The sequence below is a fragment of the Plutella xylostella genome, chromosome 26 (genome assembly GCF_932276165.1).
Source record: "Plutella xylostella chromosome 26, ilPluXylo3.1, whole genome shotgun sequence".
In the NCBI taxonomy this organism is placed as follows: Eukaryota; Metazoa; Arthropoda; class Insecta; order Lepidoptera; family Plutellidae; genus Plutella; species Plutella xylostella.
Window position 1 is genome coordinate 7859287 of NC_064006.1, and position 18235 is coordinate 7877521.

General features: G+C 40.1%; 1 protein-coding gene across 4 annotated transcripts in view; it reads left to right on the plus strand.

The window, feature by feature from the left end:
- Positions 1-18235, plus strand: part of LOC105398833 (protein Skeletor, isoforms B/C) — a 69377-nt gene that overhangs the window by 21107 nt on the left and 30035 nt on the right. For 3 of the 4 annotated variants that reach the window (XM_048630664.1, XM_048630663.1, XM_048630662.1), the window contains exons 3-6: positions 10405-10586; positions 11160-11322; positions 14722-14849; positions 17448-17585. In XM_048630664.1, the coding sequence (XP_048486621.1) occupies positions 10405-10586; positions 11160-11322; positions 14722-14849; positions 17448-17585 (611 nt within the window). Of the gene's footprint in view, positions 1-10404; positions 10587-11159; positions 11323-11616; positions 11744-14721; positions 14850-17447; positions 17586-18235 lie in introns of those variants that run through there. The other variant, XM_011571069.3, reaches the window with a different exon arrangement.

Here is an 18235-nt window from a genome sequence, read left to right on the forward strand (position 1 = left end):
TACCGCCTACGAAGAACAAATCAGGAGTATAACACATTAACTTGCGCTAGTAATTGATGTTTTGATTGGTGACGCTGCCCAAATTCCTAGGAACCGTCTAAATGTGTAGTGTTATCATTTAGTTATAATTATAGTGTTAATCTTTCCGGGTGACATACGACGACACTCTCTGCCAGCCAGAAGCAGCGACGCGCCAAATCTAAACAAAACGCTGGTGAAGATAAATCCATACTGTTTAATACCTTAGAATCCTTAGATGCTTAACCCCCGAGGACAACGTGAAAACGCCAGCCAACCATCAGAATAACATAATCAACAGTCAAGAGGTAGGGCAGCCAATAAACACTAAATCGTCAACACAGTCACAGGCATCTGAAACATAATACCAGCGGCTCATATCTCATCAAAAGCCCCTATAAATAAAACCAAAACCTTCACATCGTGCTAGACAATAGACACAAAGCCTTTAACTAGGTTTTCGAACAACCTACAGATTCAGTTCCGTTGTCATTTTGTACTATTAGGTATACTAACTTAGGTAACTATTAGTACATCCCTTCATGTGGTGTTAATAACATAACAAGTAGTGTGTAGATACATTATAACATAAACAATACCACACCCTAAACAATCGCGCTTTGTTTTATTGACCTTTCTGTAGACAATATTATTTACCTAATCAAGCCCTGGAAATATAACATACCTATACTCACAAATATCCTGCGACATGTGCAGACTCGCTAACATTAACTAATATTTATTACCCCACAGCGAAGAAACTTCTTAGTATTAAGCCCTCTTACAGATACACAAAAACAGAAAAAGATTCAGTGAAAAGCATTTAAAAAAAAAATTAACAAAAACGTAAAGCGCAAACTTAACCAGATGCAAACTATAAAATAAAAACAAAGCAACATTGAACCTAGGTAAAATAAACACATTCCAAGAGTCCAGCAGAGAAAGAACCCGAAACAATACCCAGAAATTGCTCAACATCTGCAAGTCATAAACAAGAAAGCGACGCAACACTGCCGACACGAAAACAATAACCAGAAAAACCAATTAACAAACAAGAGGAATAACGCAACCCTAGGTAATAAAACTTTCAAAACGAAAACCAATACTTTAAATTCACAATGGAAATCATAAAGATGCTCGGGGACGGAAACTGTTTGTTCAGAGCTTTAGCGCACCAAATAAATGAACTGTTCCATCTAACTTTTGACCACGCCGCGATACGAAGAGATCTAGCTAGGTACGTTAACGAACACCACCAAGACCTAAATATTGAATTAGCCATAAACATTCAGGATGAAATTGGCCGGTCTCGCTATCTTAAAAGCCTCTACAACGATGGCATTTGGGCAGGTGAAGAAGTTATTATTGCAGCCGCAAACTATTACATAATTAATGTAAACGTCCACCAGAAAGACTGCATGCTGACCTACAGGCCAGAAAAACCTACTGAACCCGTAGGGGATATAAACATATTTTTCGAAAATAACCACTATGATAGCCTAATATTGGAACCTGACAGCCTAAGCAACGGCCAATCGCCGATCAAAGCACAATCAATAACACAAACCGAAACGCAAATCTCAGTTAACAGTGCTGAGGATGTAGCTGACAACACGGGATATACACTAATAAGAACAAAATCATCGTATATCAAAAAATACCTAGTTAACAGCCTTACTATAGCAACATGGAACGTGAGAGGAACGTCCTCACCAGTAAAAAAATCAAGAATTGATCATGAACTTGCACTAAGAAACATACACGTAGCAGCTATACAAGAAACAAAAATGACATCTGGTATCTTCGAGTCTAAAAACTACACGTGGCACCTGAGTGGAGTGAAAACCACAGCTCATAGAGGTCTCGCTATCCTCATAAGTAAAAACCATAACATCACCCTGGAGAAAACTATAACAGATAAAAATGTTATGTATGTCTCCCTAAAAACCTTGAACGAGAAAAACAACTACGTAAATTGGCATATTATTACGGCACACATCCCCAGCAACAACCAAATGGCGTTAAAATCATTCAATAATCTCAGATTCCTCATAAGAAATAGTCCTAAAAATCGAAATACGATAATCCTAGGCGACTTCAACTCCCACATTGGCTACGTAGATACAAAAAAACTACTAAAGAAACGACACGTTGGAAATAACCTATTCCATGAATATAACAATCCTAATGGGGATATTCTTATAGATACCATAGAAAATGAAAACCTCCTATTAGAAACCAGTACCGCCCGACCTTCCTGTAAAACAACCTGGAAATCTGGCAAAAACACATCACAGATTGACCATATAATTTCGACAAACCCATTCAACCCAAGATTCAAATTCATTAAAGGAGAATGGGCCGGTAAACGAAACACGATATCGGACCACAAACTTATCTGGGGAGAAACCTTATACACTGAAACGAACAACACACCAACTACGCAAGAAAACCAATCCCCAAAAACACCTAATAATAAACAACCAGGATTCAATCATAAGCGATTTAACTATGAAGCACTCTCCAACATACCAACAAGAATGAAATACCAAAGTGGAATTCTAAGCCGCATGCCTACGTCTAATCAGAACAAAGAGGATGACAATCCTTCGATGGAATGGGAATCAATAACAGAAGCAATAAGATCAGCAGCAAGGGAGTCGCTCAACATAAGATTTATGAACTCGAAACCAATTAGAATTGCTACGGCTAACTTACAAAAAGCAAAATTTCTTAGGAAGAAATACCCGACCAATGCAAAACATAACAGAATCTTAAAGGATTGCAGAGCAAAGCTGCAAAAAGCAAAAGATGAAGACAAAAAGAAAGCATGTGAAATGTTCTTCTCGGACCTCCAAAAGAAGCACCCATCTAAACGTATGCAGATTATCTACCTATTTTACAGAGACCACAAATTGGACATGAAGAGAAAGAAAAAACGTAACTACATCCCCATGTCAAAATGGGAACTGGAATTAAAGGAATCTGAAGGACCCAGAGTCCCACTACTACCGGAGGAAGACACAACGAAGCTAGGCAGCCCACCAACCATGGAAGATGTAGAAGATATAATTAAAAAATGCGAAACCGAACAGCCCCTGGAGAGGACCAAATAGTTATTGAATTATTCAAAGCACTTCCTCCCAAAATGATAGAGGAAATAACTAAACATTTACAACAAGCTTTTCTCTATAACATAACACCCGACTCATGGAATCGAACAGTACAGGTACCAATACCGAAAACCACAAACCCAAAACTAGTAAATGACTACAGACGGATCTCAATCTGCAATAACATATACCGTATATATGCAAACTTTTTACTAGACCGCCTCGACTCATTGATCGAACAACCAGGTAACTATCAAGCCGCCTCCCTGCAAAACCGATCTACCGACGACCACATATTCACACTTCGCCGAGTTCTCGACGAAGAGTGGCGAGAAGGCAAAAGACTATACGTAATGGCAATAGACCTCGAGAAAGCATTCGATACAGTAGATCTCACAGCGCTACGAGATATACTACTCTCCAGAACCAACATAGCCTTAACAAACCGCATCGTTAAAGTTTGCATGAATGAATACACCTCTATAAAATGGCTAGGTCAACAAACCAGCGAAATAACAAAAGGCAAGGGAGTCAAGCAAGGTTGTCCACTATCGCCACGTCTATTTACGATTCTAATTGATGATGTTTTAAAGACGTTGGAAGAGGAAGTCTCAGGTCTAAAACTGAATCAGGACGATGCAATTCAGCTGCCGATTATACTATCTTTTGCAGACGACCTGATATTACTCTCAAACGACTTCGACAAACTCGAAGAGATAATGCAAAAAATTAAAGTTCTATTATACAGCGTGGGCCTAAAGGTAAACAATGGAAAAACCAAAATACTAATTAGGGATCCTTTTCTAGCAAAACAACCGCAATTCATTACGGTCGACGGCGTTGCCCTTCAACCAGTGGAGGAAATTAAATATTTAGGTACCTACATAACATCTGGACTATGCAGAAAAAGTACAATAAGAAACCGCTGCAAACAAGCAGAAAAAAATGGAAAGGCGTTAATTCAGTTTGTAAAAGAAGCAAAAATGGATTGGCAAACTGTCCGTACTATATACAAGATGGTAATTGTGCCCGGTATGCTATACGGACTGAAGGTAGCAGCACTTACAAAAGCCAACAGATCGCGCCTCCGAAGGTACGAAAGACTAATTCTTTGGGACCTACTACAACACGCCCGCGACAAGCCCCCTATAAGGAAAGCCAAAGATGTATTACAGGGAAAAACTATAACCAAAAGGCTGAAATGTCACAGAATATGCTACTACGGGCACGTTCTCAGGCGAGAACGACCGCACTTACTACACGCGGCACTAAAATATCAAGCACGTGAAAAAAAGGTAGGACGACCCATCTATACCTGGAAAGATTCACTAACACAAAGCCTAGCTACCTACAATAAAACCACGGATGAATGGGTCAGCCTAGCCCCACATAGAGACATCTTCAAGGCTGCAGCATACGAGGCCTTGAATGAAAGCGAAACTGACAGTAACGACGAAACATCGGACTATGAAAGTCACTACACAGCAGGATCAGAAACATAAAACACAATAACCAAGCCCGAACTATTGTGAAGCTGCTACGGACCAAATCACCCTTACATCAAGAAAAAGACAATAGGACGCGAACTCCAAATGAAGAAAGTGCCGAGAAGGCTACCAACTTACGCTCTCCACAAAACCCAACTCCTTCCTCTACCTAACATCCTATATTGGCTAATTAGGGTGCATACTCGGTCGATTATACTCCATTCCTACCCTTTCCTCGAGCGTGTGTTCCCCCCCCCTTAAAAACTGAGCGCCCCCCAGTAGGCGCGGCACTTTCCGTGATACAGGGTGACTCCTGGCTGGGTGGGTGCATTCATTCATTCATTCATACCTATATAGGTACCTAACACGACTAGCTATACCATACTAAGCACTCAAAATAATTATTAGCTTATTAATTAATATCTCCTTTGCAGCGAGTAATAACTTTAGTGCACAATACACATTCCTCTCACAAGCAGCATGCCATTGTTGTCAGGTGATAATGCATGAGGAACGTATGTTTAGTCCTTTCCTCGCCTGATTTAAGAAAGAAAGAAAAACGGTTCTAGTTTCTTGTTCTGAGGATCTACAGTACTACAGTGTTTTTCATGTGTGATAGTTTATTGAAAACAACTAAAAAGATTACGTTTTCTCGCATACAAAGTGGCGCCTCTAGCGGAAGCCATAATGAAACTTTTGACGGATAAAGTATGCAGATGACAGTATAAACTACTAAACTTTTTTCGTAAATTGAAAAACCCGTACTAGAGGCTCTGAAAACATTGAAATTCCTTAATATTTTTAGTGGTAAACCGGACTAAAAATATGTGCCCACTTCCCAATATTAGTTAAAGATAGTATTATACTATGTCTTGAAAAGCCACCACCAGGCATGCACCGCCCCTTTGCGTAGATACAGGGGGGAGTTTAATCAGTTATTGACTGGAAGGCCGAATTATCTGCCTAGTAAGGTATTGAAACTGGGCCTTTTGTTGATTACTCACTGCACCGCTATATTGTAAAAATAAAAATAAAACGTAAGTATAGTGCCACAAACTTATCTGTTCCGGTGACAGCGAACTAAATTGATCCATATCTCATTACCTACTTACTAATGAATTGTATATTTTAAAACATTAGATGGGTTTATTAACACCGCAAGAGCGAAATAACAATACGAGCAAACTTAAAATCTTATAGAATTAAGAAATATTAGAGATTTATTTGAGCTGTCACCGGAACAGATAAGTTTGTGGCACTATAAGTTGCATGAAAGGAGCCTCCTTTAGTAACGTATCACTTAGTTCATACACAGAGTGTTGCTTAAGTGTTAAAGTAAAGAAGGAGAAAGGGGGCGACACAGGGTGTCAAGTCAACACAACTTCTGTTGTACGTTTTTTGGAAATTCGTGTACGTATAGACCTGGCGCACCACGGCAGTCAGCGACTGACCAAAATCAGACCAGCCAAACCTCTCACCACGGTGGCAAACCCTAACATACAAATCTACCCCCTTATTCATAAAAAAAAGTTACTGGGCTCTTTAGTTATTGAACTGTGTTGTAGTTCTCTGTCAAAAAACAAATTATTCTCTGTCAGAGAGGGACAAAACAGTTCATTAGGTAAAGCGTCCAGTAACTTTTTTATGAATAAGGGGGTAGATTTGTATGTTAGTTGTCACCGCTGTCTGTCATCGAAACGCTAAGAGGAAAAAGAGTTAAAACGTTCTTAATGATCCAATAGCAGTCTCTTGCAAAATGTCTAAATCGGTAAGTTTCAGTGAATAATGATTCTGAAAGCAGCTGAAGGTTTCAGACAGCTAACAGAGCGTTTTGCGCTCACAAATTTATGTCCCAGTGCCAAAGTCTAGCACTAGCTTGAAAGGAAATGGCGGCAGGATTATACGACCAAATTGTGAAGTTCCATTTGAAACGTCATGTCCTATTTTTTTGATAGAAAAAGTGGAATTGCTGTGGATATGTCTTCAATAGTCTTCATACTATAACAAAATAGACATATTTTGTTTTTTTATGAGGAAAAGAACATTATTTAGCTACCTAGTAATTCCTTTGTTTTATAGCTTCTTAATAAACAAGCTTAACTGTTTTATCCATACAAGCATGACTCTAGCTAGTTCTACCCCGACTGAGCTTAAGTTAACAACTTTACTTAGTTCAAAACGCACACGTCACTCCGTGTATGCGCGGGTAAAGCTGCACTGAACCGCGCCGTGTGTCGCCGGGTAAAGTTCAGTACCGTGATTAAGCCACTTTAATTATCTAGCACACCTTTTACTTAGCTTTACTTGGATTAACTATTTCAGTTCTACATTCCAATAGAGTAATAGCGACATCTACAGGGTGTTGAAAAGAGGGCACAAAGGAGAACATTTTGAATTAAGTATTTTTGGAAAATCGTTTATTTAGAGCCAGTTGACAGATCATCATCTAAAGGACGTAATGTTCTACTGTTGGCCATAGGCCTATCTTGTATAATACCACAAGTCTGTCCTCGGCCTTTCTCATCCAGCTTTTTGGCATCGTATGCAACGGACGGTATTTGGTACGGTGATTCAGTATTCTTTGTACAAATATTCACACAAGTGGGTCCACTTCATCGGCATTGCCGACGCCGTTTGTCCATACATTATGACAATCCGTTTGGGCCGATACGTACACGATACGATACCGATAGGCATCCCACGCTACGCTAAGTCGCTTACTAGTTCTCACAGATATCATCATTATTGTATTATCTCATGATTACCTATAGTTGTTGGTATTGCGTACAGTTATAGTTGATTATGCAGTGTCCGTTATCCGAAGTGCAGCTCGCGATATGCTCTATATACGCTTGGTACTGTCGGGTCCAGCTTCCTATAAAGCTGCGTACAGACCGGCCAAACGAACGCCCAACGAACGCCCAACGATATGGATGTTTATCATACATAATACAGGGTAGATTACAGCAACGAAGGTCAACGAAACCGTTATTCCTTGTAGTAAGAGTTAATTTAGAGATGCGCTTGGAACATCATATTGACTCTGTAAAGAATTGATTCTGCAACTACTTGCCTACAGGTTCCTAGAATAAAAATAGTACGATTCTGCGCAAAATACGAGGACGCTTAAAGGCTATCAAATTCAAATAGTTCACTTGAAAACCAATTTAAAACTATTAAATTCTTAATTCCAATCAGTAAGAGAACGACAGTAATTTGAATGGCCCGGTCCAGCTGCATCGCATCAACGGCATTCCCGTTGGAGTAAAAAATGAATTGCTCCATTTCGCAGCCATTTTGTAATTAAATTCCAATTTTATTCCCGCGAGATGGCGTTGGTACCGGAAGTGGAATGGATACCGGACGTCGACGCCACTTCCGGCGGATCTGTCATTCTGGTCGCTAGTTGTGATTAAGTTTGGTCGGTTTGGCCTAGATTTTAATGGAGTGCCGTTATTTTGGTCCTAGACTAGGTTAGGAATATATCTCAGTCTGTGGTGTAGACGACAGAATGATTTAGTGGACAGCTACTGGGTTGACAGCTTCGAATCCTAGCCGGGACATTTTATAACGACAAAGGTCAATCAAAACAATATCGTCAATTCTAAACTGGTAGAATAGATACGTAATGAAGAGTGAGAAGAGTCTTTTAGCTTATTAGGTTATTAGCTTACAGTGACCTTTTTCAACTATCGGTAACTATACAATATGTATTGTTGGTACCCTTAAATATTATCTAATTACACTCAAGGGCAATGAAAAAGTTCCAGTGAGAAAATCACCAAATTACTCCTAAACGGAAAAAAGTAACTTGATAACTCCTTCTGCAATATTGAAGTACATTTAACGACGCCTCAGAATATTACCAACCAAAAACGTTAATAATGTGGTTCAATTTCCTATTAAATCTAAAAAAAAACTGGTCATCTGGTGTCCTAATTTTGTGAGTGGAACTGTTTCTTTGCACGTCAATGTATAAAGGTAAATATTTTGTTAAAATTTCCTATGAAATAAAATAAAAAAACTTATTGGGTATCTAGATTTTGTAAGTGGAAATGTTTATTTGCCCGTGAGTATAGTATAATTTATGTACGAGGTATTTATACTGCCTGTACATACAAAACTCAGGGTGACTGAGGCTTGTAGATTGCCATTCAAGACTACGGTTTCTCTTATCTCCTCAAGCTATCACATCCAGCTATCTAAGCAGTTGACCCACAAACAATTTAAGCCGAATCACGGCGCGCAATTAATTACAACTCTTAAATCGTTACCATTCTGTCCACTTTCACTGTAATCTGGTTGAGGGTATAGTTCGGTCACTTTCTCTCGCGCGTCTGTGATTGATGGATGGTGGGAAAGAGATGGAAGTTATGTTGGACGTCACTATGTGCTAGTGTCCAGTGACAAATTAGCTATAATATCTTATTCTTGGTGTGATAGAAGATGACAAGACGTAGAGCTTACAGTACCATCATCGACACATTAGCAATAAGCAATCCATAAGCAACGCTGCTGCAATCTTATCTATCTTGTATGCGAGGATTTTTGTTTTTAAATTTGAATGAATAATTTATGGTCTTAAAGTAGTAATAAAATAAAGTATACCTATCTATCATACAGCTACAAGTGTTACACCGACTTTACCTCAAGTATCAAGATCACGCGTATAGAACCAAACCTGAGTCCATTATATCTTGGATCAGTAACACTTTCTCATCACTCGTTCGTCTCTGTTGAATGTCATAATTGATCGATTAAAAGATAACTAGTCCAGTAGACAAATATCAAACTACGAATTTAATTGGCCTCTCACTTACATGAACTTTTCCAAATAGCTAACTTAAAATAAACGTATTTTTCTAAATTACTTCTCAAGTTAACTGAATAAATTATGAAAACGAAACAAATGTATGTAGATATGTATGATAAAATTATAGAAGAGAAACATTCTCCATAATACTTAGTTCTAGTGGTTTACAGAATCTGATCTAAGTTAACCTACTATTTATAATAATTGCCTATATGCTGCCTGCTAGCTTCACTGCCCCATAATATGTTTTCCCGTGGGAATTTCGGAATAAAAACCCTAGTATTATACACAAGCGAATAACACACTTCACAGTAATCATATTCCGTAACCGTATTTAGATTAACCTACTTTTACTAGACGTAAAAGGATAACCCAGAAATAACAGTGTATTCCTGGAAACTCAACCCAACCCATTAAAAGCGCAGTGTATTCTTAGATTGACCTATTGACCTAGGTCTTCCCTGCTATGGCACTACGATTTCTAAAAGCGATGCAGCTTTGGTTGAAATGTATTGCAAGCATGTGTGTATAGATTTAACTGGTAGGTAAAAGGCAGTGGAAACGATAATGTATTAGATATTATGCTCCGATGTTACGCGTGGAGTTTCTTATCTCATTCTCATACGTTATTTTGGTGTATGTTCTTAGAATACGATTAATATAATAAAAGATAGGTATATGTTAAGGTCTTGATCGGCAAAGCCAAGTACTTACAGAGTATATAATTATATCTTCTAAGAATTGAGTTTAACACGACCAAGAAGGAGGGTAATGTTTTACCATCACTATTTCACCGTCTTGTGTAAATTTATTAATTAATTAAAAAAAACCTTTTTATTTATAATCACACCATTTCTACCCTTCAACTCTTACTTGACTTCCATACCACTGTGGAAGACAACACTGAAATCATATCCTGTACCATCATAATTTCCATCCAACCCTCCAACTAACTCCAACTCTCACCCCACAGCGGCCTACTTCTACGTGGGCACCTCTAAGTCCATCTCCGGCTCGGGCACCCGTCTCCGCGACGAGCGAGGTGCCTCCGCCCCTCTCCGCCGCTACCGGGGGGAGCCCGTCACCCTCACCCTGCCTGAGGGGACTTCGCTGAAGGATGTGAAATGGTTCAGTGTTTGGTGCGACGAGTTCTCGGTAAGTGTTTAGGGTGGCTGTGAGTTTTAAGTTGGTGGCTGTCAGTTTTAAGTTTGTAGCTGTGAGTTTTAAGTTAATAGTTGTGAGTTTTAATTGTAAGTTGCTCGAGTTAATGAATCATGGCAATTCACAATGTAGCTAGCTGTAGCACAGAAAGCTTTAGATTGCATGCAGTAGCAGGATTTACGAGAGGCCTACGTCCAGCAGTGGACTGCTATAGGATGAAGATGATTCACGAGCTATACGAAATGTGCCACGATTTATAAGTCACGTTATTACATTATAAAAATAATACCCCCTATTTTTTATCATCAACAAATAATTTTAAATTATCCTATACATTTATATACATAGCTCGATTCCATCATGACAAAGACCTATAACCCACAAGTCACAACTTCCAAACTGCTTTCCCAGTTAGAAAGTTGTGATTTGTGGTTTATTGGGCTTTGTCATTAAAAAGTCGAATAGTCGAGCTGTGTTCAGCATAGATCTCTGAACCTCAATACCTCTGAACCTACCTCCCAAACAACTTACCACTTCCCCCCACTAACACCCCACTCTACCCACCAGGTAAACTTCGGTGACGTGCGCATCCCACGTGACCTGGAGTATCCTCGACCCGCCAAGGTCGGAGCCCTGTCCGGAGTGCACGGAGTCTCCAGCGACAACATCGTGGTGGTCGACGCTCAGACGCTGCTCATACCCAACTTCTCTTATGATGGAGAGGCACCAGGTGGGTTGAGGTTTTGTGTTGCTTTAGAAGTACAATCGCCGCCAAAGCGTTTTTCCAAACTTTGCCCTGCGCCGTTTCTTCGGCATCTTCTAGATAGACATTCTAGGTATTGGGAGGGGTGGAACCCTCTGGCGATCTTCTACCGACAACGACCGACACATTAGCAATCCACAATCCAAAAGCAGTATCGCTTTATCTGTCAAACATCATTCAGATCCATACAAAGTGACGTCAGATTAGACAAGCGAGCGACGCTGCTTATGGATTGGTAGGTGGGGGACCCTTGGGGACCTGGAGTATCCTCGGCCTGCCAAGGTCGGAGCCCTGTCCGGGGTGCACGGAGTCTCCAGCGACAACATCGTGGTGGTCGACGCACAGACGTTGTTGATACCCAACTTCTCTTACGATGGAGAGGCACCAGGTGGGTTGAGGTTTTGTGTTGCTTTAGAAGTACAAGTGCCGCCAGTGGAAAACAATTTTTTTTTTAAAGCGTTTTTCCAAACTTTGCCCTCCGCCGTTTCTTCGGCATCTTCTAGATAGACATTCTAGGTATTGGGAGGGGTGGAACCCTCTGGCGATCTTTTACCGACAACGACCGACACATCAGCAATCCACAATCCAAAAGCAGTATCGCTTTATCTGTCAAACATCATTCAGATCCATACAAGTGACGTCAGATTAGACAAGCGAGCGACGTTGCTTATGGATTGGTAGGTGGGGGACCCTTCGGGACCTGGAGTATCCTCGACCCGCCAAGGTCGGAGCCCTGTCCGGGGTGCACGGGGTCTCCAGTGACAACATCGTGGTGGTCGACGCTCAGACGTTGTTGATACCCAACTTCTCGTACGATGGAGAAGCACCAGGTTAGTTGAGGTTTTGTGTTGCTATTTTATTGTTGGAGTCTTGACTCCTTCTTGTTAGTGGGCCGGTGAAAAAGACCTGTGGACTAGCCTATGTCATCGTGTTCCAAGTAGGCATAGTACTCAATGAGGTAAGAACTAGCTAACAGGGTATTAATGAAAATATTAAAATTTGATTGAGGATATCAAAATATAATAATTTACAGGTAATATTGTTAAGTATTAAACTTTATTTCGAAAAACTGAAAAAACGAAACGAACTTAATGAAAAGTAAGTAATAATCGTTCATATTCGTGCAATAATTGAAACATTTCCGATAAAATTTTATACATGGAAATTATTTTAATAGCGCTGAAGGAATATTTACATACTTACGAAATTAAACCAACATAATATCGATTTCAATATTCGCTAAATAAATAGTGTATTTATTACTGGATATTAAAAATTCTGAATTTAAATAAGCTCTTCTCTTGCTTATTATGAACGAAAAAGAGAATTAAATTTACATGTGAAATTAAAAAATAATAATACTCGAAGCTGCTGATAATCTATAATAAGTCTTTCTATGCCAGGCAGGCCGAGACGGAGATGGCGGGACGACCTGGACAAATTCGATAACAACTGGGCTGAGGGTGCACAGGATCGAAAGGTGTGGAAGATGAAAGGGGAGGCCTTTGCCCAGCAGTGGGAAAATAAGTAGGCTATTATATATATATATATAAGTCTTTCTATGGAGTTAAAGATTGAAAGCTTGCTTATTTGTAAAGCTTTTCCAGTGAAACAGACCGTTGGATGGAAATTACTATTTTTTTCGATCTCTCAGATAATGGCTACGTGTGGGATAAAATACATGGTGTCAGTATCTGTAATTATGTTATAAGTGCATGTCTTTTATCCAGCTTTTATCCCACAGGTAGCTATTATGATTATGAAACAGGCCAGGTACATAGGTAAAATGTTGTTGGTCTCAGTACTACATGAGGCTCCTATCCAAGTTCTCGTTTGATCGTGTTCCACGCCAGTGATTTTGTTCGCATCCATGACTCTTCACTAATATCCCTAAATTGCTTATTCGATCAATAGAAAGTACTTAGGTCCCTCCTCGCTCGAAGCACACTGAAATGTACAGTGATAAGTAAGGTTCTGCTCGTTGAAAGTTTGTGAAATGTACGTGCATAATATAATATATGAATGACTGAAGTAGGTATATGTAGGTATATATTTCATAGACACTGATAATAAAATGTAGAAAAAAATAAGTCGTGCAAAAATATAAAGACTTATGTGACGTCGCCAAAGATTGAAGGAAAACCTTGGGGAAAGTTTATGCTGAGAAACCAATATGTTTTTATGGCTGAATAAAGATAACAACGCTGGCAAAACATCTCAAGCATACACAGCTTTTCTTTTAGAAAAAACGTTACGAAATCTTAAGGTATACATTTATTTTAAAGATATTTTTTATAACTTTTTTGTGCATACTTTACAGTTCAGGTTTTACTATAGCTTATTTTACTCTCCCTCCATTTAACCCTCAAATTTAGCACACCCATAACAAATTCCTGTAAAGCTTCAACACTCAAGATCCTGACAAACCCTAATCTTTAACAACGGAAGTCATAACTGAGGAAGCCAAGCCGACGTGCGTTTATCCGTCCTTTTGTTATACAACCTTCACTGCAACACAAGCAAAAACCTACCTGAAATACTGAAGCTTAAGATCTACACTTGCCGACTTGAGATTCTACAGGCTGCTCCATTGCAAACTTACGCGTGCAAGCGATTTGAAATCTGAATAGCTGGAGGTAAGGTCGGAAGTGGCGGGTGGCAGGTTGGTCTGTGATCGCTTTGTCAACTGTCACAGAGTCGCAGGTGTGAGGTGTACACAGATGAGTGTGGTCTGTGATGAATTCGACTGTTTATGACGGTTATTAAGCTTTAGAAAGGGTTCGTTTTTAACGGCGAAGAGTTATTATAAAGATAGGACTGGAATTGTGGCGGTAAAAGATGTTTGCGTTTAAGATTTTAAAGTTTTCGCTGGAAAATATGGAGAGTAAACTTTAAGATGTTTTTAACTTTTAAGGCAAATCTGCATGTTACAGATTATTTGAACATAATTTTGAATATTCTGTTCCTTCATTGTTCGAAATGACCTAACACTCTTTTCAAATAGAGGATGCTAAAGAGTCCATAAATTGGGAAATACACTTATTTACTTTTATGTAGCGACTATAATTATGAAAGAATATAGTTTTGTATGACACACACGATGCCGATGTCACTATTTACCGACCGGAGCTCCGAGCTACGAGTTCAAATTTAATGTCAAACTCATAGAAATTTTTACGATTGACGTTTTACTCGAGATTGCTAGAATATCATTTTAAACCACCGAGATAAATGTCATCTAAGCTAAATCTCGGCATTGGAGATGATCTCCGCAACTCGTGAATCGATACCATGTCTTTACAACTACCTACAGTTTTTCGGCAACTTCTTGATTTTAATTTTTTCAACACTCTATTTCCCCTCTAGATGCGAAGTTCTGGGTGGGTCGCGGCGACAAGCCCTCGCCCCAGGGCATCCGCATCCCGGACGAGAATGGCAAGGAGACTCCGCTGCGGAGATACGACCGGAAGACCATCGTGCTCACTCTGCCCGGGGTAAGAACGACTTCTTGTTGTAATAGCGTGTCGATCCTACACTAATAAATAGGTAATAATAATAAATATGTGGGGACATCTCACACACGGCCATCCGACCCCAAGCTAGGCAGAAACTTTTTTTTTTTTTTTTACGAGGGGGAAATCTTCAGAAAGATTCCCGCCGACCTCGGGGGAGGAAGGCGGGATATGTGGGATTTTTACCCACTAAAACCCCCTCGGTGGCCACCATCAGTGCAGGTAGGTGCTCCGGGATCTCCAGGGGAACGCACCGGAGTCACCTCGCACTGTGCCGCAGCTCTTCTCCGGGAGACTCAAGGTCTCCCCACTCCTTCGCTCTTCCCGGGGCCGCTATTATGCGGCGGCTCGGACCCCCGTCCTCACCGCCCACAGCCCCTAACCTCCTTTTGGTCGCCTTCTACGACGGGCAGGAGATACCGTAGCCTTATTCTTACTCCCGGGCTACAGGGACGCGACGGGCTCACCTGGCCTGAGCCCTTCGCCGTCGCCTCCGAGCTGGATCGGCCCTCTCCCGATCTCGCTCTGCGGCCTCTTTCTGGACTATGTCGGTCTCACAGCTAGGCAGAACCTGTGTTATGGGTGTCGGACAGCTGATACTCGTATATCTACACAAATAGATACATAGATAGATACTAAATACAAATATCAACACAAGACCCGAGTACAAATATCTGTCTTTAAACAAATATCTGCCCCAGCCGCCCAACTAACACCGAAGCGTAAAAAAAACTCTCATATAACTTGTATAATGGTTCCATTCGAAAATTAAAGTGTTAAGACATAGCTGTATAAGGGTGTAGGAGAGTGCTCTAACTCACTTATAACCACGAAAGAGGCCCACGATTTTGAGAGTAAAGGCTTTAGAAAGTCTGTAAAACGGTGTCATTGAAGTGTTTAAGTTATAGAAAGCCTGTAGTACGGTATCATTGAAGTGCTAAAGTTACTATAGAAGAGCGTTTAATCACTCTCAGCTAGAACTTTTACCGGTATAGTTGTGGTTGTAGAATGGTTATTTGACTCCCTAACTCTTATTTGTTTGGTAAAAAAGGGTTAAGTGAGTATGTTACCGTTTTTCGAATACACTTTTACCATACAAGTTGCATGTCTTTGAAAATAATAGTGTCAACAGCAATCATACCCGACAGTATTAGAGTGACAGTATTGATCATTACTAAATAACAGTAAATATAATATATTAACTTGACTTAACATGTTTTGTGAATTGAAAATAATATGCCATTGTAATTTTACTGTAATGTATACCATATTTCCCACCTCAATTTTAATGCGCTCCGAATTTATTAAGGATTTCAAATGAAACATAAGTAAATATAAAATAGACGACTCAATTTTGTATTTTTTTGTATCCTTGCTGTATGTCCATTAGTTTCATAAATCGATTGGCATGACTGGAATAACAAAATTCACATAAATAAGTAAGTATTTTAAAGCAAAATATTGTTTATCCCAGCAATTTATAGGTTAGGTCGCCAATGCAAATGGCGAACTTACATTTAAGACACATAGACTCACCTAAGTCATCTATTACACTTTTTGAAATAGAACACCCTTAGCCAAGGGTATTATGCAGTCTTAGTCGATCCGCACAGTCTTGCTTAACACCGTTACTTTTACAGTCTACTTGCCTAACGCAATAAGCGTAAGTTAAGTTAACCTTAAAGATTAAAACTGCATTGTTGAGTTTTCCAAAACTGTAAGAATCTTGTCTTACTGCACTCTTGACAAAATCTCTTTTATAACCAATTCCTGCAGCCTAAATTCAATATGACACCTTAAGATTTATATGAGTATTAAAGGAAACCACTTAACAACCATAAGTGTTAACAGGTGTCAGTGAGCACTCTTGTATAGCTTTAGGTTCTAGAAACAGTTTAAACCTATAACATCTTAATTATAATTGCTTTGACTAATACCATGTTAACACTTAAACCTGCTGTTAACACTAATTTCATTTGTTAACTCATCTTTATCGCTTTATGTTAGAACTGAGATAATTATAACACAGTTATACAGGTTAAAGTTATAAAAATAGCTGTAACTGAGGGTAAAATGTTTGTTGGGCGGGAATCGAACCCGGGACCTTCGGCATAGCAGTCAGGGCCACTAACCACTACGCCATTTGACCGTCGCTAACACTAGGTTTAGCCAATCAGATTATTGGTTATTGCATGGCTTTTTCTATAATTTGCGTGTTAGATTACCAGAGGCCGCTACATGGGATTGGTCATCATGCGTGTACCACCTTTGTTAATGTATGCGTATGCACCTTAATTGGCAAATATTATTAAAAATTACGAATTGAATAATAAATTTATTGAATTATCAATTCTCTGAATGAAAACCCGCCCTTACCACCAAAGGAGCTTGCACGGGGCGCAAGAGGCGCACATTAAGACGTGACAAAAGTATTGCATTGCGCTCACTGACATCGCGCGGTTTCGGAACGACCGCGTTGAAAAACTTTTTCCACGTCTTGACGCGTCTTGCGCCCCGTGCTAGGCTAGCAGCTACCCTTAAACATTCCCTCCCTCTCACACCCCACCCTTCCCCCGTCAGGAGCTGACAGTGTTCGACATCGGCTACTTCAGCGTGTGGTGTGAAGCCTTCACCGTGAACTTCGGCCATGTGACCCTGCCCAGCACCAAGCTCAGCAACGTGCCGCCCAGTCTGAAGATGTTGGGCGTCTCACCGCAGGTATGTGGCTTGTTTGTTTGTCTTCAGTCATTATTCATTACACTACAGAGTAAAGGGTACTGATAGGGACACACATAGGTACGTGAAACCAGGTTTATTAGCAGCTATACTTTTGTCCATATTCGGCCGAATAGCCGAAGCGTCCGTAGTCGGGCTAGCTTTAGTGATCGTTACTGTTCATTGGAGTTAAGGAACAAATGGCAAGGCCATGATTTCAAGGGGTTGTTTTCTGAGTGCTTCAGTGCTTCGAACGGCACGTTAAGACGTGGGTTCCGGTTGCTGTTTCAGCAGCTGTAAAGCCTAGTCAGAAGCCTTCGGGTAGCTTGAAAACATTTGACAGTCGGGTGGACCACATATCCGACAACTCTCTCAGCACAAGCTTGCTTGTGTTACCAACCCGCACAACCCGAACAACCCCTAGAAATGTCATAGAAAGAAAATGTTCATATAGAGTTATTTTTATCAAGTATTTTCGTTACTGCCAACTGGTATACTACAGGTACTGTACCTAAAGTATGAGTAAACTTCGACCTACTTGTGGAAAGTACTCGTCTCAAGGAGATGTTATTTTGCAACCTGCAGATTTAGTGCGCCGAGGTCAATGACCCCTGCGCAATATTCTGTGATATCCCAGTATTCGTGAGCTCACA